At 39.3% G+C, this 26316-nt stretch overlaps 1 protein-coding gene across 8 annotated transcripts in view; it reads left to right on the top strand.

The window, feature by feature from the left end:
* EHBP1 (EH domain binding protein 1) overlaps window positions 1–26316 on the top strand; it is a 292232-nt gene that overhangs the window by 237076 nt on the left and 28840 nt on the right. For all 8 annotated transcript variants that reach the window (XM_053380363.1, XM_053380362.1, XM_053380361.1 and 5 more), the window contains 3 exons: window positions 1169–1307; window positions 1474–1580; window positions 4291–4414. In XM_053380363.1, the coding sequence (XP_053236338.1) occupies window positions 1169–1307; window positions 1474–1580; window positions 4291–4414 (370 nt within the window). The remainder of the gene's footprint in view (window positions 1–1168; window positions 1308–1473; window positions 1581–4290; window positions 4415–26316) is intronic.

The raw sequence follows: 26316 nt of genomic DNA, 5'->3' as shown, positions 1-26316 counted from the left end.
GGTCTAAACACTTTTCTAATATTGTAAGAAATAATACATGGTGTCCATCTGTTCTGTTAAAGCTTTCAGCAACGAGTTGGATTTGTGTTCTTAATAAAATGCAGTTTACACATTTATAAATGAGGCATTCTGTGTTTGTGGAAAAGGATAAACTGTTACCTTCCCTGGAGGATTCTGTATCCCAGGCCTCCTTGAGGCTAGAGAATAAGCCATTGGAGAACTCCCTCATTACCAATTGTCTCAATGCAGAGGAAGGGCAAAGTCTTGGTAGCTTTTGATAACCAGTTTCAGCATTCAGCAGGCTTAGCTATTAGTCATGCATCTTAGCCTTTCCCTATTTACTTTCAAAACACTTAATAAAAATAATAATAGATTAGGTATAAAATGAAATATTTGTTTGGTACACAGCACCTCGTATCTGCAGTTTCCACACACTGCTGTGGTTTAGTCTTCTGGGATATTTTGTGTTGATAGACCCATTTGAATTTGTTACCAACATTAACATAGGAAGCTCTGGGAAACGATAATTGTAGCTTCCTTAGCTGCAAAGGGCTTACTTACAAATCTGGATTCAGAAAGTTATAGCTGATGAAATGCAGTTCATTGGGGTAGTATTATAATCCTACCTTTTATCCTTCATCCAGCATTAGTGATTTATCTCAATGGGCATAAAATTAGAAACGAGTTCTTCTTGTCATACAAGTCTGTGGGTCCATTCAGGATGACAGAATTCTTTACCAGGGCAAGCAGTGTATGGAGAAGACTAGAGCCACTCTGCTATTTTAAGTGACAGGTGATGTTCAGGGGTATACACACTGCTGTGTAGTCCAGTGTACACCATGCTCAGGGAATCCAAATTGAGGAAGAGTGATCTTTGTTTAAACTCTGCTTTGTTCAAAGTTACATTTGATGCCGTTAACTGATTTTGGTGTCTAGCAGCAGAACCCTGGCTGAAGTTGCCATATTAATAACCCAAGGGGCTTGTTTTGCCAAAACCTCGTTTCTTGGCCTCAGCACTTTTTTCTGGTTCCTGGTGTCATTTTTATCTAACACAAACAGTATTGTTCTCTCTCCACATATTCTCTTTTGTTGAAATATTTATTTTTCATTTGTAACTGCATATTTATAAACAAAAGAATTTGATGTACAGTTCTGGTTTTTCTGGCAGAATGAGACAGAAGAACATCGTGCTGAGCGATTACAAAAAGCAACAGAATGTTTTAGAAATCCTGTTGTGTTCAGCAAGGACTCCACAGTCAGAAAAACTCAGCTTCAGTCATTCAGTCAATATGTTGAAAACAGACCAGGTAGGCAAAAATGTTCTGAAAAGCTGTCCTCCCACCCCCAACCTTATGATTTAATAATATTTAACAATAAATATATTAAAAACCAGATAATGTAAGCCCACATTTCAATACACAAATATCAAGTATTATAATAATTTTACATGTCTTTCCTCTCTTTTTTTTCAAGAGATGAAAAGGCAGAGATCAATACAGGAAGATACAAAGAGAGGAAATGAGGAGAAGGCAGCGATAACTGAAACTCAGAGGAAGCCATCAGAAGATGAAGTGCTTAATGTATATTAATTTTTTTGTCTGGTTTCATGATTGCTGATAATTCTCAACTGTATGTGGAAATAGTGCCTTTATTTGTTAAAATGAGATGTTAGGTTTTCTTAGATGTCAATCTCCAGTGCATTCAAAGCAGACTGAGAGGGGTGCGCTGTTGAATTAGTCTGCAGCGTGGTGATAATTGTCAGATTAAAAAAAAATGAATTTTTCAGAGTTCCACAGCTCCAGCTTCCTTGAGACATTTCCATCAGGGCACTTCCCATAAAGAGATTCCAGTATTGATCTACCGGGAGGATTTTAATTATTACAATAGCAGATACCGCAGAGCTGCAGTTAGAGGAAAAAGTCACATGAGACCTGCTAGAATTTCTCAGCCAACCCATTTTGTTGGCTTGGGTTAATGGGTGTTCAACCTTTCCATTATCCAGATCAGCCGTGAATTACTAGCTGAATGATGTTTGCATTAATATAATATATATGGTAATTTCTTCACTTAATTAACGGGGAGGTTCAGCTCAGTAGGGGTATGGGCTGATCATGTGTAAAATTGATTTGTGAGGGAAATATTTGATAGACCGCAGGGAGAAAGCTGCTTTTGATGGACAGCTGCGGGACAGAAACAGGAAGAACAAGTTTTGACCTGAATATGTTTTATTTCTGTTTTTTTCCTCCTGCCACCCCTCCCCCTTTTGTTTTTGGTTTTGAGGATTGGTTGTTTTGTTTTTTGGTCTAGAGGTACCACATAATTTTTGCAACTCTTTTTTTATTGCTCTCCACCTTTTGTCTAAATAGTAGTTATTTTTGCTGAGGAGCTCAGTGCCATCTAGATAATGTGAAGTGTTTTAATTCTTATACTGAATGACCACCAATTTGCCAGCTGATAATTTTTTTATTTAAGAACAGTTGTGCTTTAATAAAGCTGAAGAGGTCTTGCTCAGCAAGTTCATAATATATATGCAAATTGTACATATGAACTCTGGGGAAGTTTTCATCCTGACACAGCATTCCTTTTAACCTTACAGTATTTTGTACAGTCCTGAGAGCTGTCATTGGCAAGGTTTTGTAATCTTTTCAATTAACTATGAAGAATAGTAGGCAGTTACCTTTCGTTATTGTTCCTCCACCCACATAACTTCTTCCCTTCCTATACTGGAGAGGCTACAACAACCAGTTTGGGGGGAGGGGGATGAGAAAAGTAAAATAGCCTTTCTTTCACAGCTGCTTTTCTTCTTTCTGGTGATGGAGGACTGGGGTCCTATAAATTTGCATGTCTGCCCAGTCCTAAAAGAACTACACTGTGCATGGGTTCTGAGAGGTACCACCTTGTGAGCTTTTACTTTTATCACAATTTTCAAAAAATAACTTTGTGTATTGATTCATTTAGCTACTGTTTGAGGAGAAAATAATTTATTGTGGCTGGCTGTCGCATCCAGCAACTAGTAGAGACATGATAAGTAAATAGCATATTTTATCCCTTCCTAAAAATGTAGTATCTATATATACATTCCTTTGCAAAAAACAATTGGATTCCCAAAATGAGCTTTTCAGCGCTAACCTGCTCTCAGTGAGTTTTAATTAACATCCTCAAAGAGGCTCATTGGTGATTCCAAAGTACATGTACCTTACTTTTGTATTGCCAAAACAGAGCTTCAGTTTCAGCATATGATGACTTAACTACCTTATTTTCTTACACACTGTTTTAGATATAAATTGCATCCCAGTTGGAACTGAGAGGAATCTTATCTATAGCCTAGTCAGAACCACCATTGGTAGTTTTCATTTGTAGCATTAAAACAATCTTTATAGCTGATAAGTTCAGAACATTTGAGAGATCTGCTGTTTTCTGTCATGGCTTTCAGGATAGCATTAATAACCGGTAATACATCTTCTTCATATTTCTTTCTTTCTTGGACAAGCTCTGTTACACTTATCATATGAAAGATTTGGAAATTTTAAAATGATGTCACTATAATGTTGGGATGAATGAACCCAACTAGACTACAGGCTTTTTCTCTTTTTGCAGTATGGTGGTGGCACCTGAGCATTTATTCAATCATTTTTGTTTCCATTTGTCAGGTTCTTAACAGCATTAATTAGCAATGCTTTTACCAGACTACCAATGTATAGCAATTCAAGCAATTTCTGCGGGGGAAACCAGAAGACATTTTACTGTTATTTTTGTAGAATAGCACCATTAAAATTTGCACAAGAGATAGATACACAAAGAAAAGAATGGCATTCATGGTTGTTGGGGTTTTTTGTTTGTTTCAAATCCCAAATCTTTATATATTTAGCTGTAGATTCCCTGGCTTAAAAAAATGGCTGTGTAGGATGAAATAAAATTTGAGGAGTATTCCCCCCCCCATTGTAGTCGAAAAAGCAGCTTTATAGGTTAGACCTATGGTGTATTAAACACTTTGATTCTTTTCTGAGATAATTTATAATAATCTATAGCAGCACAGGTTTAAAAGAAAAATTGTATAGAAATTCAAAAGTTAGCAAAGAGATTTCAAACTTTAAAACTAACTTTCAGTAAGTGATTTTAATGGGACGCACCTCATAATGAAATTTGGCAGATGGTTGAGATTTATGAATTGTGTTTCCTGGTTTGGTAGTAAGCATGATATTTAGGTAAGTGCCTTACTAAGTGTTTCTGGAAAGGAAAAATGCAACTTAACAAGTGATGTCTTTTCTTGTTGTTTGTTCTCTTTAACAGAAAGGGTTCAAAGACACCAGTCAGTATGTTGTAGGAGAATTGGCAGCACTAGAGAATGAGCAAAAGCAAATTGACACCCGTGCCGCGCTGGTGGAGAAGCGCCTTCGCTATCTCATGGACACAGGTACGGTGCCCAATTACACTGTAAACAGTTTTGGCAAATTGAGCGTTCACAAACTCTTATAGAGTTTTGGAAGTGTGAATCTTTGAAGCTTGAATGTTCAGCAAAACTGCCTTGAAAATAAAAAGGCTGCGATTTGCAGCCACCTCTCTGGGCCCTGGTGATAAGAGTGCCTTCATGGGAAGTGATAACTTGCCCTGATACCGTGTGAGCCAGCACTATTGAACAGTGTGCTCATCCATGCAGAGTTGGAATACACATCTGTGCCTCATTGATATGCCACTGCTAAAAAAGAGAGAGGGAGAGAGAGAGTAAGATCTTCACTGTTCTACTGATTCAATGTGGGGAGGAGGGGGGAGATTTGGCCAGTTAAAGCCTTGTACCACATGAAACAGAGCACAGTATAGGGGGAAGGCTCCACTGTCTAGATCACTGAAATTTGAGAATACTATCTGGTTACTGACGCGCCACAATTATTATTTTTTCAGGATGGCAGGTTGGGATTTTTCTTTAAGTGTATAATGCTTTGCGTTGCTGCTGCAGTCAAAAAGGATTAAAGCATATAGTTGGGATTTTATGAACTGTGTTGTTGTGATGAGATCCAACCCACTATATATCAGATGGGTTTTTAAATACTGGTTGTTGCCATGAATTGTGGTGGGGAGGAAGGAAGGAGATTCACTAGTATCATATGCTTTGAAACAAAGAATGGTCTAATATGGAAAAAAAAAATAATGCTCAGTGGAAGGAAATGTATTTGTCTCACAGCACATGCGACTGTACAGCTAATGTCACCCCAGGCTAATGTTAGTGCCGTCTTACAAGTCTGACTTTACACTGGAACGCCATACATTCCCTTAGCTAACAAAAAATCTAGTGAACTAAAAATTTAGTTAACTATAGTTAACTAAATATCCAGGCAGATGCTGTTATTAATTTACATTGTGTTAAGGTTCAAGGCATTGTGTCAAGTATACTAAATCAACAATGATAATCAGATTAAAAGACAGTATATGCCCTCATATATATGCATTTTTGGTTTTCTGTTCATTACCTAGCCAACTCCTGTTTGTACTTTAAAAAAAAATGAAAGTGATAAATATATCCAAGTATGAAATAAATTTAGAAGAAATTTTGTTTCAATATATCTAAGTCTGGAAAATGTATTATCTGTTTTTCTGGTAATAGCCATAATGAAATGCATTTGATTTTTTTCTAGTATTCTTTTTTATCTTTTTGTTGTTATTGGAGAGTAAATTATATTTACTTGCTAACAAAAAAAATGAGACAAATGATAGTATTAGTGGGAAAACCACCTCTCATTGTATCTATTATCAGAAGAGTAGATAATATTTTTTCAGACTTCGATATATTGCAAAAAGTTTCTTCTAAATTTATTTCACATTCATACCATGTATGGAAGATATATTTTTCACTTTTATATATATTTTAAAAAATAACAAACATGAGTTGGCTAGGTATTGACTAGAAAACCAAAAATGCATCTATGTGAGGGCATAGGCTGTCTTTTCATATCACAATAGTATTTGATTTTATATACTTCACATAGTGCCTGGAACATTTACACAGCATATAAAGGGAATGTTTCCGATTATTGCCATACACAGAGCAATCCACACCTCTTCCACTTAGATATGATGCAAATGGCAGTACTATAAGAAATGTTGGTTAACACTAACTTGATTTGATACTTAGCAAACTTTCTTAAATACTTCAGTAATATATGTATTGTATAGCCAGCTTGGTAAATGCTTGGAAATATTTTCTTACTCCAGTTAAAATGTTTGTTAAAGCTCTTTGCCTGCAGTTAAGATCTCTATATTTAAGATAAATATTCTGAAGGCTTTTTTTAAATTATTATTATGCTTTGAGTTTTTCAAAATGTGATCAGTCCAGATAAAGTGAGAGGATTTCAAAGACCACTCCCTTTGCTGCCAAAATCCTATTTGTCTTCATGTCAGAATCCCTACAGCACTACCAATGGTTACTTATATACTGGTACTGCAGGAAGGTAAATCGCATTTCCATGCGCTCTGGCTTCCGTCATGGACCTCCGTGCGCCAGTAGCGATTTAGTCATGCTGGCCACATCGTGACACTTGGAGGGTCTGTGGTCGCCTGCCCTGCTTCAGGGTAAACAAAGCTGGTGGTGTTTTCCCATTCCTCTTGTTAGTTCCTCCACTCTTTTGAGTTTCCTTCTTTCTCGTTAGATCTTCATTGGTGTGGGGAATCCTAGGCAATTTTTTTCCCCTTCTGCTACTCCAAAATGAGACACTCCTCAAATTTAATGAAATGGCTGTTCTGGCCAGTTATTTATTTCACAGAAGATTCACCTTGTTCCTCCCACAGTTCAAAAAGACAAAAATACCCAACTTCATATGATGCGATTATAAAACGCCAGCTTCTTATAAATACATTTTCTATGTTTGTGGAGTAATTTCTTGGCTAGCAATGTAAAGAGGAGGCCCAGGACCAGATTTAGGCCCCATCTGCACTTTACCTTTAAACCAATAACTTGCTGCTTTAAACAGCATGGCTTCCACAAAGAATCCCGGGAACTGCAGTTTGATAAGGGTGCTGAGAGTTGCTGAGAAAGTCCTCACAAAGCTGCAGTTCCCAGAGTTCCCTGGGAAGAGGGGCTGACTGTTAAACCACTTTGAGAATTATAACTCTGTAAGGGGGGAATAGCTGGCCTCCTAACAACTCTCTGCACCCTTAACAAACTACATTTTCTTTGGGGCAAAGTGGCGTGATACTGCTTTCAGCATATGGTCCAGACCATATGGTCCAGACCGCTACAATCCAGGGGCTCTTTAGGTGTGTTTCATCCGCATATACCCACTGAGTTGAAGATAATGGAAAAGCTAGGTCATGCAAGAATTCAGTGTGGGTGTAAATGCCCTTACAGACTTTTGATCAAACCTCACAAGACATCTGAAATTCCTGCACTGAAATTTCAAGCTTTCTTTAACATAATATTTTCCTTACAATCAAGTTGACTAATAATGTTTGAAAATACAGTACCCTAGTTCAGCAAGTCTGGTTTGTGTTCATACTTGTTGTAACCATGCCTTTTAACGATGCCCATTGACTCCAAAGACCTTTTGCTTCTGAAAGTGATCCATAAGGGAAGCTCTCCATGTAATAGAAGATTATTATGGAGTTGTCCCCACTAGGATAGGAGGTGATGGGCTTTCAGTCTTGCATCTCCACACCTATCCAAAACACAACATCACAATAATCTGTAATGTCAATTGATTATCAGGTGGATTTGAGTTAAGCAATAACACTTTTCTGAAAGGTGTTAAAAATAGAAATAATTAAAATTACATGTGAGTGATCTGCCTTTGAATTTTGATCATGTTCATTTGTGAGGTGTAACTTGTGTAACTGGTTGAACATATTTATATTTTCATCGTAATAATTCTTTCCATTTGCTTCTTCCCTTTCCCCACATGTGACTCAGAAAGGGTCATTCGTTTTGTTAAACTTTAAAATTGGAACGTCTTAAGAATAAGAAGGAAACGGTCCTTCAGGGACAATAATAGTGCAATGTGCAGTCATAGTTTGTATAGCTGCCATTTTTTAATCAGTGTAATTGGCAGAATAATCACCTAAAATTGTTGATTAATTAATACAGGTGAAATTTAATTGATGAGAGGTAATTAATCTGTGAGGCTGAAACTATTTAAGGCATTGTGTTACTCTGATTTGTTTCTCCAAGCAAGAATGAAAAAAAAATATGAGTTTCCTTTTAACCATGTCTTCTAGCTAAATTCAGGCAGCAACCATTTTGCCTAGGGGTTCTGTTTCTGCCCCACTGGGCTTTGATGGAGTGGATATAAGCCTGGTCTTCCCCTATCCCCCCTGTTCCAAAAATCCCTCTTTCTGTTCCAAAAGGACCTGTGTGTCAGCAGTCAGGTGCCAATTGGACATGAGCAACATGGTTGCTGCCTGTAGTATTAAATTATGAACTGGCTTACGGCCTCTTCCGCACACTTCAAAAGCTAACTATTTTGAGGTTTCTGTGATATGCATATTTATTTGAAGTGATTAATCAGTTGGCTAAAAAATGATTACCGTATTTTTCACCCTATAGGACGCACCAGCCCATAGGACGCACCTAGTTTTTTGGGGGGGAAATAAAGGGGGGAATTATTTGCCCCCCCAGGCGTGAGGTTGGGACGGGGGATGCCCGCGCTGCGCCTCGCAGCTGTCCCCCGAGCTTGTAGGGCTGGCGCTGGGGAGAAGCATGCTTCTCCCCAGCGCCAGCCTCCTAACCAGGTCGGGGAACAGCAGGAAGGCGTGCTGCGCCTCCCCGCTGTCCCCCAAGCTTGTGGGCTGTAGGCTGCTGCCTGCAAGCCTTGCGAGCCCGCGGGAACTCCCGCTGCAAGGCTTGCGGACAGACTATTTTATTTATTTATTATTATTAAAGTTTTATCCTTCCTTTCCCCCCAAAGGAGCCCAGGGAGGCAAACAATTGAGTAGTAAAACTAAGATGATTACGTATACACTATGATAAGTTACCATTTAGTGAAAGATCATCTCCTTTAGGGACATGATGTTAGAAAGTACTGTGGTGTGTGTATGCTTGCGGGTAAGGATTTAAATGTATGGTAAGGATGCTGAAAATGTAATGAAGAACCACTACTATAAAAGCAGGTGATGTACTATCAGTGCAGGCCTGCCTAGGGAACCTTTTTGGCCCAGTGGGCCAAATTGTTATCTGCCTCTCCTCCCAAGACAACCCAGCCGTCAAAATCCCTTGCTCAGTGCTTCCCAAGCACTCAAGTCCAGCTGGTTGTTGAGCCCTAGGAAACAGGGGCAGCCCCTAAATGGGGTTCTTCGCCTCTGGCAGCAAATCTGAGCGCCACTCTCATCACTGCCAGTTATGCCAGGGTTTTGCTCCTGCTGCTACCCAGACACCATTTCCCTCATTGCTCTCAGGCTGCAGTTGCCGTGGCAGAGCCAGTGGTAGCAGGGAGGCAGGGGCCTTGATCTGGGGGGGGGGGGATGTGGAGCATTTTGCCTATAGCAGCAAAACATCTCCGGCCAGCCCTGCTAGGAAACCACGGTGCAAATGGGCATTGGGTTCAAGCCTGCTTCCTGCAGGGACTGGCTGAGCAATTGAGTTTGAGGAAGTGGTTTGCATTGGAAGCACTGCTAAAATGGAGGGCAAAAGCTTCGTTTTCGCCCTTCATACTTTTGGCTCAAGGTGCGCTGACACTGCCCATATGGTATCTGGCTTTCAAGTAGGTGGACGTGGTTTGGGGAAAATGGTCTCAAGGCTAAATTGGGACCCTTGCTTGTAGAACTGTTTCTTACTTATTCCAGACAAATTGAAACCTGTTTTGATTGGAATAAAATAGGATTAGGATAAAAAAGTCTTTTTTATAGTGAATAAATGTCTTAAGTGACATTTAGTGTCACTAAGTGATCGCTATTTTTTTAAATCTGATATATGCTATTGTTAAATATAGTAAACATTTAACAATTTCATAAGTGTGAAAGAGAATTTTTAAAAAGCAAATTCTAGGCTTAGAAATCATTGTAGTGGCCACTATCAATTCATTTTGCCTTTTTTCCCCACTACATATTCCTCCAAACTGTCACTAAAATAAACAGTGTTTTTAAGTTCCCCTAATTAATTATAATTTCCTTTTTAGCCAGTTGCAAAGTTGTATATTATATATAAAATTCTATATGATGCAATTGAATCATTGAACATCTTTATAGTACTGCATTAATACAATAAAACAAAAAAGCCACATTTGCACAAAACCTGTGCTTCTGCTGATTGAACACTGATTGTAAATATAATTGAATTAACAGCGCACTAAAATAAATATAGACAAAATAAATATAGACAAGAGAATCTAGTGAAAGCTTCTGTAATGTTTTAGATTAATAGGCATACAGAATTCTCCACATTTTTTATTATGTTGTCCCTAGATGAATTCAAAGTAATTGGGGTGGTTAATTTTATTTACACAGAGCCGTTCACAGCGCATTAAATAATAGAGATAATTGAACAAGAATTGTCAAGTGTGTACTGATATCAGACATATTACAGAAGGGAATGTGCATAAAACTTCATTTCTATGCAGCCATTGTTTATGGTAATTAAGTACACAGATTTATCCCTTGGTTGCCTTCCAAGCTTATGGCAACTGCTATTGTTGTGCTCCATTAATATGTAATCAGGAAATAGTTTAATTTTCTAATCTGCAGTTTGAGAATTCACTTTCTAACAACTCTTAATTACTGCATTGCCCTAATGATGCTCATGGTTATGAAAATTGAACCAATAAACTCAGTAGAAGAAGCCAGAGGGGATTACAATTCCAGAGGTGGTGCTTACTTAATAAACTTGTTATGCCTTCACCAGAGGGAGCTCAGTGTCCTTCAGAAGCATCTAATTTTATATTTTAGAATGTTATGTGTTTGCTATATAAAGAGTTAACACAGAGGATGGTGGGAGGACAGCTCTCTTGTAAAAATGTTTATTCACTAGAGAGAATAAGATCTTTGATGGTATCACTATTTTTGGAATATTTCAAACTCTTTGCTAATTCAAAGTTCAGTTTAAATTCAGTTTTTTAAAAAATATTTCTTTCTTGTCTAACTAGTGTTTATTTTTCTTAAGTAGACTCTAAATATAAGCACTTATGAGTGAATCATACCTAATGCAGATGCAACAACCTGCTTGCAACACTAAACACGCATGCTTCCTATTAACCATGCTTAGGACTTCAAGCAAACATGTTTTCTTAGACATCACCCAGACCTGCTTCACTTTCCACAAGGCATTTTGATTAGTATCCAGTTAATTCTTCCACTTTTCCATCTGTGATTTTTTATCTCTCTCTCTCTCTCTCTATATATATATATATATACACACACACACTACTGCAGTTCCATGGATAGTAAATAAGTCACTCCTGTATTATGCCAGCTATAATCAAGATATTAAATCCTTTTAGCCTGTGCCTAAAGGATCAAGAAAGTAAAGTACAATGTGGGCAATTTGAAAGGTCACCATTTCCCAAGGTTACCAGGGTGCTTTACTTGTGCCTAGAATAGGAAAAGTATGCAGTATCTGATACAGCTGTGGGAACACTGTGTAAACAATTCTTTAAAAATATTACCTGAATGGTTATAGCCATTCTAATTTAGAGGTCTTCTTAACATATCAGGGGTTTTTTCTTAAGAAAATAAGTTACCCTTTCCCTACTGTGTGTGCACAAAGAGGGGTAGGATTACTGTCCCTTATCTAGTGTTTCACAAATTCCTTTCTCCCGTTCCCTTCCTTGTCACTACAGCTTGTTACACTTTGGGCCCAACAAGGCAGGGAAACACTGCAAGCATGTGTGCAGGCATGCGCCTTGCCTCTGCGATTGAGGGGTCCAGGACCGTGCAATGTCACCATGCCCATGGCGTGCATTCATGACATCAGCAGGCCCTGTGGCATGGTTGCGGCGTGCTGGCATCACTCACTCATGCTGTGGGGCGTGCTAGCATGTCATGCGGAGGCCCCGTGGTTTGCGTGCATGATGCAAGCACACCCTGCAGTGTGTGCACATGTGGCCACCACAAACTTCAGGGATGGTCCCTTCGTTTAAAATTTTGGGAGACCCTTGGCCCCCCCTCGCCCCTCCCCATTCAGTGCCAGTGCATGTGTGTTAAAGTAGTGTGCAATTTTAAAATACATTTGTTTTCTTCAACACAATACAAAAAACCCACTTTATAACATGATTTCATGCTGAATGTTTCTTTTGAGACTTAAGAGAAGGGGCCTTAATTTGAACTGAAACGTTTCAGCCACAGTGAATGGTCTGGAAGTGCCTGATTCTGAAGCATTATTGAGCCTGAGCAGGTGTGAACCAGTTTGGTCTCTGAGATAGAAGCCCTCTGGGATTTCACAGATAAACAGAATAGAACTAGAATTATTATTGTCATGATAATATCATTAAAGGGTTGAGTCCAGACTTCACTTTCCATGGATGGAAAAGTTCCTCCCACCCACAAACATGTTTTGAGTCTGTTGGCAGGCAGGTGGTGACTTTTGTTGATTCAACACTCCCTCTGCAGCCCTAGCCACACTTGCCACACTATTCTGGGTGGAAGAAAGTCCTTATTTGATAGTAAATGTTGCCTGGTGATGCTTTCAAATTAGCTCATTCCTTAATGACAATTCTTGTTTTATATGGTTCTTATAGGATAAGATGGTTGCAAATGGGGCTAATAGCTGTTGATACCAGGTAGTAGGACGTAATGGTCTGTTTTATCTGCTATTGTTTTGTTATTACATTGCTAGAAGATATTTTGAATTAATTAATATTAATTTTGAATTAATAACAGGCTGAGTGAATGGGCAGTAAAATGGCAAATGCAATTCAGTGTTATCAAGTGTATGTTGGAGCATGTTGAAATATGTATGTTAGAGCAAAAAACCTTAATTTCAGGTACAGGCTCATGGGATTTGAACTGGAGGAGACAGACCAGGAGTGAGACCTTTGGGTCTTAGTTGATAACTCGATGAAGATGTCAAGCCAGTGTGCGGTGGCCATGAAAAAAGCAAATTCCATGCTGGGCACCATTAGGAAAGGAATTGAAAATAGAACTGCAGGTATAATGATGCCATTATACAAATCTATGGTGAGAGAGACAGCATTTGGAGTACTATGTACCGTATTTTTTGCACCATAACACTCACTTTTTTCCTCCTAAAAAGTAAGGGGAAATGTCTGTGCGTGTTATGGAGGGAATGCCTACGGGTGTAAATGCCTGCGGATTTTCCTTCTCTAAAAACTACGTGCGTGTTATGGTCGGGTGCGTGTTATGGAGCGAAAAATACGGTACATTACTGGTTGCCTCATCCCAAAAAGAATACAGTGGTACCTCCGGTTACATACGCTTCAGGTTACATACGCTTCAGGTTACAGACTCTGCTAACCCAGAAATAGTACCTTGGGTTAAGAACTTTGCTTCAGGAGGAGAACAGAAATTGTGCAGCGGCGGCAAGGCCCCATTAGCTAAAGTGGTGCTTCAGGTTAAGAACAGTTTCAGGTTAAGAACGGACCTCCGGAACGAATTAAGTACGTAACCAGAAGTACCACTCTATTGTAGAATTGTAAAGGTTACGGAAAGGGTCATCAAGATGATTGAGTGGTTGAGGCAACTCCCCTGGTTGCAGCATTTGGGACTTTTTAGTTTAGAGAAAAGGCAAGTAAGAGACAACATGATAGACTTTTTATAAAATTATGCATAGCATGGAGAAAATGGATAGAGAAGAGCTTTTCTCCCTCTTGCATTGTTATCGCATTGTAGAACTCATGGATATCCAATGAAGATGAATGGTGGAAGATTTCAGGCAAATAAAAGAAAGTACTTCTTCATGTAGTCATATAGTAGTACATAGTCAAACCCTGGAACTCGCTCCCACAGGAGAAAGTGGTGTCCAACAACTTAAAGATAAAGGTACCCCTGCCCGTACGGGCCAGTCGTGTCTGACTCTGGGGTTGTGCGCTCATCTCGCTTAAGAGGCCGGGAGCCAGCGCTGTCCGAAGACACTTCCGGGTCACGTGGCCAGCGTGACGAAGCTGCTCTGGCGAGCCAGCACCAGCACAGCGCACGGAAACGCTGTTTACCTTCCCGCTATAAAGCGGTCCCTATTTATCTACTTGCACTTAAGGGTGCTTTCGAACTGCTAGGTGGGCAGGAGCTGGGACCGAATGACGGGAGCTCACCCTGCCGCGGGGATTCGAACCGCCGACCATATGATCGGCAAGCCCTAGGCACTGAGGTTTTACCCACAGCGCCACCCGCGTCCCTTGTCCAACAACTTAGATGAATTTAAAAGAGGACTGCACAAATTCATGTAGGAGAGGGCTATCGAAGGCCCTGCTCTACCTCCACAGTTGGAGGCAGCAATGCTTCCAAACCCGGGGAGGGGAGAGGGCTGCTCTCATGCTCATGTGCTGCTCCCTGGTTTCCCACAGGCACCTGGTTGGCCACTGTGAGAACAGGATGCTGCACTAGCTGAGCCACTGGCCTGATCCAGCAAGCTATTCTTATGTTATTATGCTATCAATAATATTCATCAGTTCTGAGGGCAGAAAATTGGACTGTGATGAACATGTCCTTTCAGATCAACTGATTATATAAATGAACAACTCTCTTATTCTGATGCCTTATTATTTGGGGTTTTGTGCCATTATTTTTCATTTCTATTATGGTTAGGAGCCTCAAAAGCTGGAAGTGTATCAGGCCTCTTTGGACCTCTGAAAGGGCTTGGATACCATGTGTATATTTTTGTGTTCATGCTGTTACTTTAATTACCACTGCACATGCATGCATTGGTTCTGTGCATATTCACACAGTTTCTCCAATTACCTTTTGGGGTAGATGAGTAAGCAGAGGTGGCTAGAATTCCCCCAAATATGAAAAGAATAGGAGACATAATGTACTTCCTCTTTTGAGCAGTTTCCACCAGATTATAATAAATGCTGCTGATGCTTCTTTGCTTTCCAGTATTAACTGCTGTATGTATAACATGTGCTGTTCCCTTTGCATGAGAGTATGTGCAAAACACAGTAACGGAAAGCACAGTTGAAATTGGGTCGTGAGGTAATTGGATGACTGATTTGGGAATGCCAAGAATATTGCTTTCTTGTATCTCTTTTCTTATCTTTGCACTAGCCAACAGCTGTGGTGGGAACATGCCTAACAGCTATATTATCCAGAAGCCAGCTCCAGAATGTAATTTTCTGGGTGCAGCAGCACTATCTGGCTGACTTTTCAGACAGCTTCAGGGCTGGCTGACACCATTGTTAACCATGCTTAGGGCTGTGAAACTGTTTTTGGAGCTGTCTCAGGGTCAAGTTGCCAGTAAACTGTCTGGGACTGCTTCTTGCTTCTAAATGCCCCCCTTCACCTTTAAAAAAAAAAGAATAGAAAGGTGAGAGGATGTGCCTGTAGTCAGGTCAGAGAATGAATATGTATGCCCATTATTTATTACAACCATGGCTATCCGGCTGACCCAATTCTAGCAGTTCTTCAGAATTTCTCAGACACAGCCATCATAAACAGGCTGCTTAGCAATATTTATTTTACAAAGTGACTGGAATTAGTCCCTGCACGTGTTTGCTTATTTGATATAATATAAAATTAGATGCTAAATATTTCAAGAAGTAAATCTAGTCATATTTAAAAGAAAAAGGGAAAGAGAGGGAAGACATCCCTTGAAGACCTTTTTATGCCTACAGGCCTAGTCAGGATAGCCTTTTATAATTATCTCTTTGTATTTTTCTTCTTCGCCAAACCTTTATTAGGCATTACAAGTATAGGCCATCATAAAACATCCATATGTAAAATTTTAAAATATATAGGTAAAGGTAAAGGTACCCCTGCCCGTACGGGCCAGTCTTGACAGACTCTAGGGTTGTGCGCCCATCTCACTTAAGAGGCCGGGGGCCAGCGCTGTCCGCAGACACTTCCGGGTCACGTGGCCAGCATGACAAGCTGCATCTGGCGAGCCAGCGCAGCACACGGAACGCCGTTTACCTTCCCGCTAGTAAGCGGTCCCTATTTATCTACTTGCACCCGGGAGTGCTTTCGAACTGCTAGGTTGGCAGGCGCTGGGACCGAACGACGGGAGCGCACCCCGCCGCGGGGATTCGAACCGCCGACCATACGATCGGCAAGTCCTAGGCGCTGAGGTTTTACCCACAGCGCCACCCGCGTCCCAATTTTAAAATATATACAGCCATGTAAAATAAATAGTGCCATTTACCACTCCAAGAGATACTATTGACAAAAACTCAGCCACCCTTGCAGTTACTTCCAGGTTAATGTCAGACAGATAGAATCTGATTTTTTCATTTTGCCATGATGTTAGACTACCCAAAAAAAGGGGATAACACACGTTTGCGTAGCTGGTTGTACAATGGACCGTAGAAAAGGATATGTTCTACAGTATTAATTTTGAGATATAAGTGATACAGCTGTGGGGGAGGCTGCATGTGATCTGTTTTTTTGCGCGGTGTCTTCACGCGGTTCCATTTGTGCGTGGGTGGCGCAAAGGGGGGATATTACTTCAATCGCCGCACAAAGACGCTGCACAAAAACAGGCTGTAGGGGGGGCAGAGTGGGAGGAGGCAAGCAGAATTTGGAGGCCCCGCAGGAAAGGCCAAAAGTGCTAAAAGTAATTGGGGAAAAAGCTTCACCACTTCCCCCCCCCAAAAAAGCTCAACTCTGCCCCCCCAGCTCAGTGATTGCCTGTGAGGGAACAGCTGATAGGTGGCATGTTAGCCTATGGGCAATCCTCTCAAAAAAAATATTAACCAGTTAGGGCAATTTCCCCCCATTTTCTTAATTTGGAGTCCCCCAAAATAGGGGGCATCCTATGCATGGGGGCGTCCAATACACGGAAAAATACAGTATTTTATATGAGGGAACGGGCCATAGATATATATATATCCTTAACAACATAAAGATAACTTCTATCAATAATACAAATGGTCAAACGTTATCTTGTATCATTCCAGAACAAGATAAATATACTCAATTTTGTAACAGGTTTTCTGATCCTGATATCTCATCTCTAATAATGTTAGTTTAACCATATACATCACACCCCTGACCCTTAGTAACCTCTCTAATCCCCCCCCCCATTTTCTCCCATTTAGAATACCTTAATGCCATGGTAAAAGTTGTGTTGACAGTTTTAAATCTTCCAATGTAATCATTTTTAAGAGCAAAATAAAACCATAACCAGATTTTTATTTTACATGTCAAAACTGATGACAAGTTCAGTACTATCTTAGGACATTTCCAGAAAATAAGAAGCAAGTTTACTCCAGTGGATACCTGCATACTCATTTTACCTGCACAAATTGCTTTCCCTTAAGGTTTGCTTAGTCTAAGATAGAGACATATGACTGCATTTTGTATCCTCCCATAAGGTTAATGGAGGTAAATGTTAGAAAGTTGTGACATTGCCCCTCTTCCGATTCCCCCCCAACCCCCACTCCAGAATATTTCCCTTTCTAAATTTGAATATTATTGCTACTTATAAGTCAAACAACTCATCATCAGCCTAGTTTGACTAAAGATTTAAGCTGAAGTACGTGAGCAGCATAGAATACATGTATTGCTTAGAAACACAAACAGCTAGCCGGGCTCTAAGTATATTATCAGGCAAGTTCTTTCAGAAACGTATTGCTAAAGAAGCTTAACATTAATTATTGTAACTTCGGGAAGATTACATCCACACTAGCCTTGTAAGAAGCAGCATACACTTCTTGACCTCCAATGCTAGAGCTTTAAGACACAAGAATGGCATTTTACCAACTTTAATGGGATAACCAGTATAATCTTTCAGCAGTAAGGGAAGAAAAAGTGTTTAGGAGTATAATACCCTTCTGAGTTCTCATAGAGAGGCTGCCTGTTTGTGTGTTCGTACGTGGGGGTGGGGCGCAATCATAACTCATTCTTGCTCTTTACTCGTTTGGTTTTGTTTCCTTAAATAATTTAAGAAGTAAATGGTTTTTTTTTTTAACCAGGCAATTTACATATTGGCGCCTAGCCATTGGCATTCTTTTTGTTTGAGTGCCAGTTTGTGAGTGTGTGTATGAGTCTGTGCACATGTTTTAATATAGGCCTTTTTCTTGGGATGGTTTTTTTAATTCTGTGCCAGCAATATTTTGGAGAACTCCGCTATATTTTACTGAAGAAAAAGCTGAATTTGTGCATTGCCAATTTGTAGACCTTGCAAAATTAATAAGAGTGGGCTTTATTTTAATTCAATAGGCATAATGTACAACACAGAGAAAAGAATGTACAGTGTGTGAACACCAGACTGTGTTGGAATGGCTGTGTTGCTTGGAAAACACCCATGGTGCTTGGCTCTGTTGAGAACATACTTGTTTACCATGCACAATAGCATAAATGGATAAAAGTTGTTGGTTTGCGAATAGCCCCTAATTAAAAATCAATTACAATCTGAATGCATGTTTCATAGCTTCCATAACGATCCGTCCCGCTAGTAAGAAAAAATGGAGCAAGACTTGGAGCACATCTCTATTTACATAGTTCATTGCATGAGATTGTTGGATTATGATTAATTTTAATAGCTACATTAAAAAAATACATCTAACATCATTCTTAATTAGAATAATCTCTAAAGCCAGTTAAATGTTTCAGAAGACAAACAGTTTAATTAGCTAACCTACAAAAGCTCTCCTCCCTTCCCCCTCCCCCATGTGCCTAGTCTTAGTCTTGGTGTTAGCCTTTCAAGCCGTCTTAAACAATCGGATGAAAAGGGATTTTAGGAAGATTAGAGAATGGGACGCTCTAGACGGTTGTCCGTTAATCATGAGATATGTGCCATCTACAAAGTTTCACGAGGAAATGAAAATTTAAATAAAATTTACTTTGGTTTATCTAGTTAGCATGAATTACAAGCTATCATATTCAGAGATAAGACTGTTTAATGAATGTATTCATTTAATTGTTGATAGGAGCAAAAAGTACATGCTGGGGTGTACTAGCAAGTGATATACTAGATTAGCAATATGAAAGGGAAAATGTCCATCCCCCTTGCAGATACCATGCCTTCCTTTGACTTTGACTATCACAGGTTGCTATTGGATTATTTATTTATGTCCAGAATCAGAATTTTAAATAGATTTCTTAAGAGTTGGCATTTCCTGTCTTCATAGAATTCAGTTGAAAGATTGACTTTTTGGAGCTTCCATACCAAAATCTAAGGAAATTAAGTAAACAGTTAATTATTACGGTTCTTACTAACTGGTTAGGTACCTAACTATGTTAGGTATTTAGATAGGGGCATGGACATCCGTGGGGGGACAAGGGGGCAGTCCCCCCGCCCCCGCCCCCATGAGCCATGATGCCCAGATTGACAGCTTGCTTTCTTTTCTTAAAAAAGTAAGTTTCTAGCATTTGTAGAACCTACAAATGATATGAGACAAAATGTGCAGAAAATATTATCATATTTGTGAGCAAGTAGCCTTCCCCACTTTTCAGTGTTTTACTTTCCCTGGGGGGAAATCCTGTGGATGCCTATGGATAGGAATTAAGGAAGGTGCACTTTGTTCTACTGTTCATATCAGCTTTTTATCTAATAATTAAAATACATTCTTTTGCTTGCTTGCTTGCTTGCTTGCTTGCTTGCCTGCCTGCCTGCCTGCCTGCTTGCTTGCTTGCTTGCTTTTCTAAAAACTTTCCTGAAAATTTTTAAAGCAATTTTAAAAATGTTTAAAATATATCCTTTATCTCTCCCCCAATACACACTTATGGAGGAATAACTTGTGTAAAGTGATGGCAGGATATCCAATAGCTCCCTTCTGCCTTGCTTTCTAGAGAAGAAGCAATAATCCTTTTTGCAGCAGAGATGGTTTGTTGCTGGCACGCCTCCTCAGTCTTTGTTGGAAAGGGGCTGGGTTCCTCAGTGTCGAGGGGGCACAGTGTGTGTGTCGTGTGGGCGCGACGTCACGCTCATTGCGCATCACAGCTTCAGTGGCCAGCTCCTCCAGGGCACTCGGCCTTCTCCAAAAGATGTGGTGTTGCGCATGTGACGCCCCACCCCCAATATTGGGGGCAACCGGGTGCCTCTGGTTTGTTGAATGGCCCAGAAATGGCTTACTTGAGTCAAAGGTTCAGTAAGAGCTGCATATTCTTCAAGAGAAGAGTTACGCACTTCTGTTCATTCCTCAGCTTACAGCTTCTCCCCCTCTTCAGTAGAGCTGCTTTGTGGCTGTTATGACGGGTTTCAGCTCAGTAGCATGTGCATTTTATTCATGCCCAGCTGAGATGCCTAGTATTGGTGGTGAAGTGCAGCGCACAACTGGGCTTATGGTCAAGATAAGATGCTTTCAGCTATTATGCTCACCACATGGAATGCCACAATATTGAAAGTGATTTTAATAGCCTTCCAGGATGTGGAAAATTGTAAATCCACAGTGTCCCACAGAAATCCACCAAACAAGAATTAAAGTGTGTTAATGTTTATTGAACTAAAGTAGCTGCTCATGTCAATATAGCTCAGAAACATCATGTACAGTTCAGCAGAGAAGCAGATACTTGGGAGATTGCCCCTCCCTCTGGGATGGCGCCCATCCCTTGCTAGAGGAAGCACGGCTGCTGGTGACACAAAAATGCCTCAAAAGAGAAGCTCATTAAGACTGCATGTTCTGTCTAAATCCTATTCTGCTGTTGCATTATTCTGGTGGAGACCACCTTTCGCAGGCATTATCTATGGAAAGCATGAGGCATATACAGTTTTGTAATATTTTTTCCTTCAGAACATCATTAAGATTGAACAAAAATGAATCTCTTACATGCCTCGTTTACATAAAATGCATGGCAAGTTAGCACAATTGATGTTCAAATAGCTTAATTGAGTCTGAGGGAAGGGGGAGGTCATTAATTGGTCCATTGAAATGTTAACAGAAACTGATATGGCATAGAATAGACTTTAATGGTTGTAGTGTAGCACTAATGTCTGCATTCACTTGCAAAATTGTTAATTAGGGCACTTTGGTAGTTCATTTGCTTGGGCATTGATGTGCTTAGTGTAGTAAGAGAAATCGGTCTTAGATGTGGTATTTGGAAAAGTAAAGCTTTAACATACATGTTCAGTACTAATGAGGAGGAAGATAAATAGTAAATATAATTTGTTTTTCTTATTTTATTAATTGCATGCAGGGTAAGTGGGAGATTAGATAACTTGCAGTTATTAAGGTTTTCAAATTTTCCAAAGTAAGAATGTCACATTATAAAAATATTCTTAGTTCACACGGTGGAACAAAGATCCAAATTCAAACTGCTAGTTTAGATATTTGTTACAACTTTTATTTGGAAGTAAAAGGTTAACATGTGCCATGAGTCACTTTAAAACATGCATTAAAAATATATGTTGTACTGAATAACCTGTGGTTGTCAGTTGAACAAAATCAGATCACTCATTTTTATGAGTTGAGAGCATGCATATTCCTTAACTACATCAGGATACTTCCACTTCTTTGTTTTCAAGTCAGAATTGTATGATAGTCATACAAGAATTCTTGAAGGCTGCAATTTTTATGCTTTAAATTTTAATTCCTTTACTTAATAATAAAATTTTAGTTCCTTCACTTCAGAATAAAATTACTGAATGTATACTTGAATTGTATACTTCAATTGGCCATGTGCAGACTATGCTGCAGCTGCCAGGATAATAAATGACATTGTAAATCTCACTGATGTAAGGAAATAGAAAATAAATTATTAATAGTAGAAATGCAAAAGTACCCAAAGATTCAGTTGTCCATTTGTGACAACAAAAATGCTGTTACATGTGTGAATAATAATCATATTATCACACATTATAAAGAAGGGGGGGCTCTACGCCCCACAGTCATTGTATAAGCAAAGTAAAATAATCTCCAGTGTTCCGAATTTTATATTCTTTCGTTGTATTGGCTCAGTCCTGCGTATTTCTGTGTGGATTGTAGTGATTTTCTTCTTATCTACAAAGGTTCTTGTAAAGAGACCTGACATTCAGCTTCATTTACTTGTATGTATTTGAGAAAGTACTTATGGGGGATCACAAATATGTTCACAGGAGCTATCTAGTTGTGCAAGTTTAATCACAGCCCCAGAACATTTTCTTTGTAAGAGTATGCAAATGTATTTACATAGGAATTGGTCTCGGGCCCTTTAAAGAAGGCAACAAAGTTGAAAACTGAGGCCAACAAATAAATGAAGGTTTCTCTAAATCCATTGGATAATAGAGGCAGTGTTAAGGCTAACCACAATGTTGAACTAAACAGAGGGATTACTCCTGGTTTTTGCATCAGTTGTTTTCTGCTGGGTGGCCTCACTTGTCAAAAAAAAAACCTTTAACTGGAGAACATTCACATGGCACATTGAGAAAAGAAGTATGCGTAATTCCATCAAAGCTCAGAAATCAGTCATTAATTTATTCTAACCAATTGTTGGCCATTTGTGAAACATCTGGCCTCTAAGTCATAGGAATCTCAACCTAAATACAATGTGGGCTCTTCCAAAGATGTATGTTTGGTGCAGTGGAAGGTACTATAGTGTGTGTGTGTGTGTGTGTGTGTGTGTGTGTGTGTACACACACCAGAGCTTTCCAAACTTTTCATGTTGGTGGCACACTTTTTAGCCATGCATCATTTCGCGACAGTAATTCAGTTTTACTAGCAAACTTTAGGGTAAACTAACCCCTTTCCAGCCCTGATAGGAGCATTTGTGTGACACACCTACCTACACACTGCAAATGACACACTAATGTGTTGTGACACACAGTTTGGAAAGCTCTGGCATACACATACGTTAACATATGTGTACTGTATATGAGTATTGTATCAATCATGGGTGTGTTTTTCATAGGTATTCAAACTTTGAAAATATACCACAACACAACTTTCATTTAATTTACTCTGGAAATTGGATTATTTGCACTGCATTTTAGGAAAAGTACTCATTTGAAATACTCTTTTCATGGTGGGTTAGCAGGTAGATATTTAGCAATCTTTTAGGATGCAAGTCAGAAAGAGTTTCTAATGAAGTTGACATTTGAGATAGAAAATGTATAAAAGCTTTCCGGAAAGACATACCCTATTTTCCATATGGTTAAGTAATTGCTATGATATTTGTTTTAAAGCTGGACTTAGACACTCCTGACTGCTCTCTAATTTGATATGGCAGGTCCAGACAATTCTTATTCCAAAAACTTTGGAAGAAGAATGCAGTGAAGGAGATCAATAATTTTGCAGCCATAAGCACATCATAAAGTGTAAAGCGTAATTTGGTTGTCCTTACTGCAGAGAGCTAAAGAGACACCAGTTAATTTGAATTTGTAATGGGTTTGAACGTGGCAAAAACAAATTGTAAGTGTTTCAGAATAGATTGTAACATCAGTGAAATCCTGAAAGTAGTGGGATGTGCTGTTTAATTAATCTTAGACAACACTGGAGCAAATGTATGGCTTTTCAGCTCGGAGTGTTGTACTTCTATTATATAGAACTACAATATTGCAACATTACCTTTGACAAATCTCATTTTAACTACTACCGTATTTTTCCATCTATAAGACAATGTTTTTTCCTTTAAAATGTTAGGCAAAAATTGGGGGTCATCTTATACATAGATAGTGAGTGCAGAAGTGTGCAGTTGGGTGAGTGGCAGGGAGCCGTCGGGTGATTGGCAGTGGTGGGTGTTTGGCAATGGCGAGCAGGTGAGCTATTGGTGGTGGCGACCTCCCCCCCCCCCAAAAAAAAGCTAAACAACTCAAGGGCAACCTTCCCAAGGGCAACCTCACCCCCACAAAAAAGCTCAACTACTCAAGGAATATTGATTTCTTAAGTTTTGGTTCAAAAAAATAGGTGTTGTCTTATATTTGTGGGCGTCTTATACATGGAAAAATATGGTAACTTCTACAGAAACTGTACTTCATGTTAAACAGACAAAAACAGAACTCTCTCTAAAGATAATTGGGATGTTTTCAAGATAATTTATTCTGAAACAAATTTACCTGATAGATTTTTTTTCTTGGCACCCCAATTCTCAATCCATTTACTTGGACCTAATTTACTCTGAAGAAATTCTAAAGCACTGTTAGAGCCATGGTCCCAACACTTCACTTCTCACACAGACTGATGGGGCAAAGTGCCAGGACATGGAGATATTTCCATAGGCCGGTGTTTCTCTATTTATGGGGAAGAATTGGATGTACTCTTAATCCTGCTGATTTAAAATTCTTGTTCCAAATCAGGCTCATGATTGGGATGTTAAGATGGTTTTCTCTCTGTAGTTTGTATGTAAGACAGCAAAAAGCAGGTGCTGTTTTAATACTCTTTTGACTCACACAAGATGGTGAAAGGGGGTAGCAATGAGAGATCCAGCACAACAACAAAGCGGAAACAAAAAATGTTGCAGGCCAATGTGTTTCAAGCCCATACTTATTGGAAGAACTTGGAAGAAAATACCGCATGTTATACTATTAAAATGTGTGACAAAAATTAATATTTTTCATTAATTAGATAAGCTGTCAGCATGGCACAATATTGGGGGGGTGTATATTCCACTAAAGAAGAATCTTTTTCTCAAGCCAAGTTCTGTTTTCCCATCCAGTAAATATTGGCTTGCACCAATGCTATTTTGTTGTGCTGCACATCCAGTAATCTTGTCTGAACACTGAACAGGAAAGTAATATATATAGATGTCATTGGGTGCAATATTTTTCTGGATATGTTTTTGTTACGTTTCTTGATCTTCTTAGTTTGCTTCTCCACCTATTAAATAAAAATGCATTCCTATGTACAGTGGTACCTCGGGTTACAGATGCTTCAGGTTACAGACTCCGCTAACCCAGAAATAGTACCTCGGGTTAAGAACTTTGCTTCAGGATAAGAACAGAAATTGTCCGGTGGCAGCAGTGGGAGGCCCCATTAGCTGAAGTGGTACCTCGGGTTAAGAACAGTTTCAGGTTAAGAATGGACCTCCAGAAGGAATTAAGTTCTTAACCTGAGGTACCACTGTAAATAATGTTGCTTTCTTATAAAAACGTGTTTGGAAATAAACTATAGTTTTGATGCTCCTTCTAGCCTGGTTGACTACCATGGCTATCGTTCTGTAGTATTTAAAATATGTATAGGAAATATGCACATGAAATGGAGAATAATGTAGAAAGAGTAAGGGAAAGGTGGGGGCATTTCCTAAAGTCATGTTTAAATTTGTTTAATCTATCATTTTGGAAACACTGATGACAAAAGTACTGTTGGATAGTAGAGATGAGAGAAAACTCACTTTAAACAGCTTGTGAAATGTAATGTTTGAAATGGTGCTTTGAGGATGTGCAGATTATTACTTGCATAGTGACTCTTTCCAGCTTCCTGGGAAATGAGCTGTTGACATTCTTTTGGGTCATCATCTAAGATAGGAGGGCAGCCACAAGGATTTAGCAGATAAATTCATCCGAAAAGACCTTTATCCATTTCACTACAACTTGGGAAACATTCATGTCGAATAGCAGCATTAATGTAAGCCTTTTAGCTGTTCAAAGTGAGCCTTGTGTTAAAAAAAAAATCAAATGGCCAGAGTAATAACTTCCTTGCGTCTTCTAAGAGGTAATTCATTATTTACATAATTCTGTAGCTTAGACCAATCTTTTCTTCAAGAGTTTCTGAAATAGAATTGGGATCCTATTCTGCAAAGGATTTACTTTTGAATTCTAGCCAACTAGATTTATAGTTTGTTTTAAACAGTGGCACTGAAATTAATTTTTGTTTTATTTTATCTTCCCAAAGAGAAAGGGCAATATATTAAAGTTGTATGTATGTGCGTGCACATGTCTAATGTACAACTTTTTAGCACACTGGAGTTGAGCCCCCACCCTCCCCAGATGCTTGTCTAGATGAACGCTGGCAAGGGCTGCATATCAGTATAGGCAATTATTATATAAATAGAGAGAAAAAACTTTTTGACTTGAACTAGAGTGATACTATATAGGCTGCATGTGCTGCAAAGGTTCCCACAATGCACTGTGAAACCCAGGCTAACAAACACCCTGCTGCGTTGAAAAACCCCAAAAAAGACAAAAGCACAATGAAATGGAAAGCTTACCACTGGTAGCTTTCAAAACGACAAACTAGGCAAACTATACATCTCCACCACTCCAATTTTGTCAGAATGCTAATGAGCTTGCTCTGATCTTTACTCGGCTTCCCGTGTTTTCTACATCTTCAAGGACCACATGGCGCTAGCAAAATAAAGACAACTAAATGAGAATTTCGAATGCTTTTTGTGTAAGGACCTGGTGCCTTTCAGCCGACGTGCTCGTTGAATATTCTCAACTTA

The sequence above is a fragment of the Podarcis raffonei genome, chromosome 3 (genome assembly GCF_027172205.1).
Source record: "Podarcis raffonei isolate rPodRaf1 chromosome 3, rPodRaf1.pri, whole genome shotgun sequence".
Taxonomy (NCBI): domain Eukaryota; kingdom Metazoa; phylum Chordata; class Lepidosauria; order Squamata; family Lacertidae; genus Podarcis; species Podarcis raffonei.
Note: the sequence above shows the minus strand (reverse complement) of the source record. Positions and strands in the feature narration are given on the sequence as shown.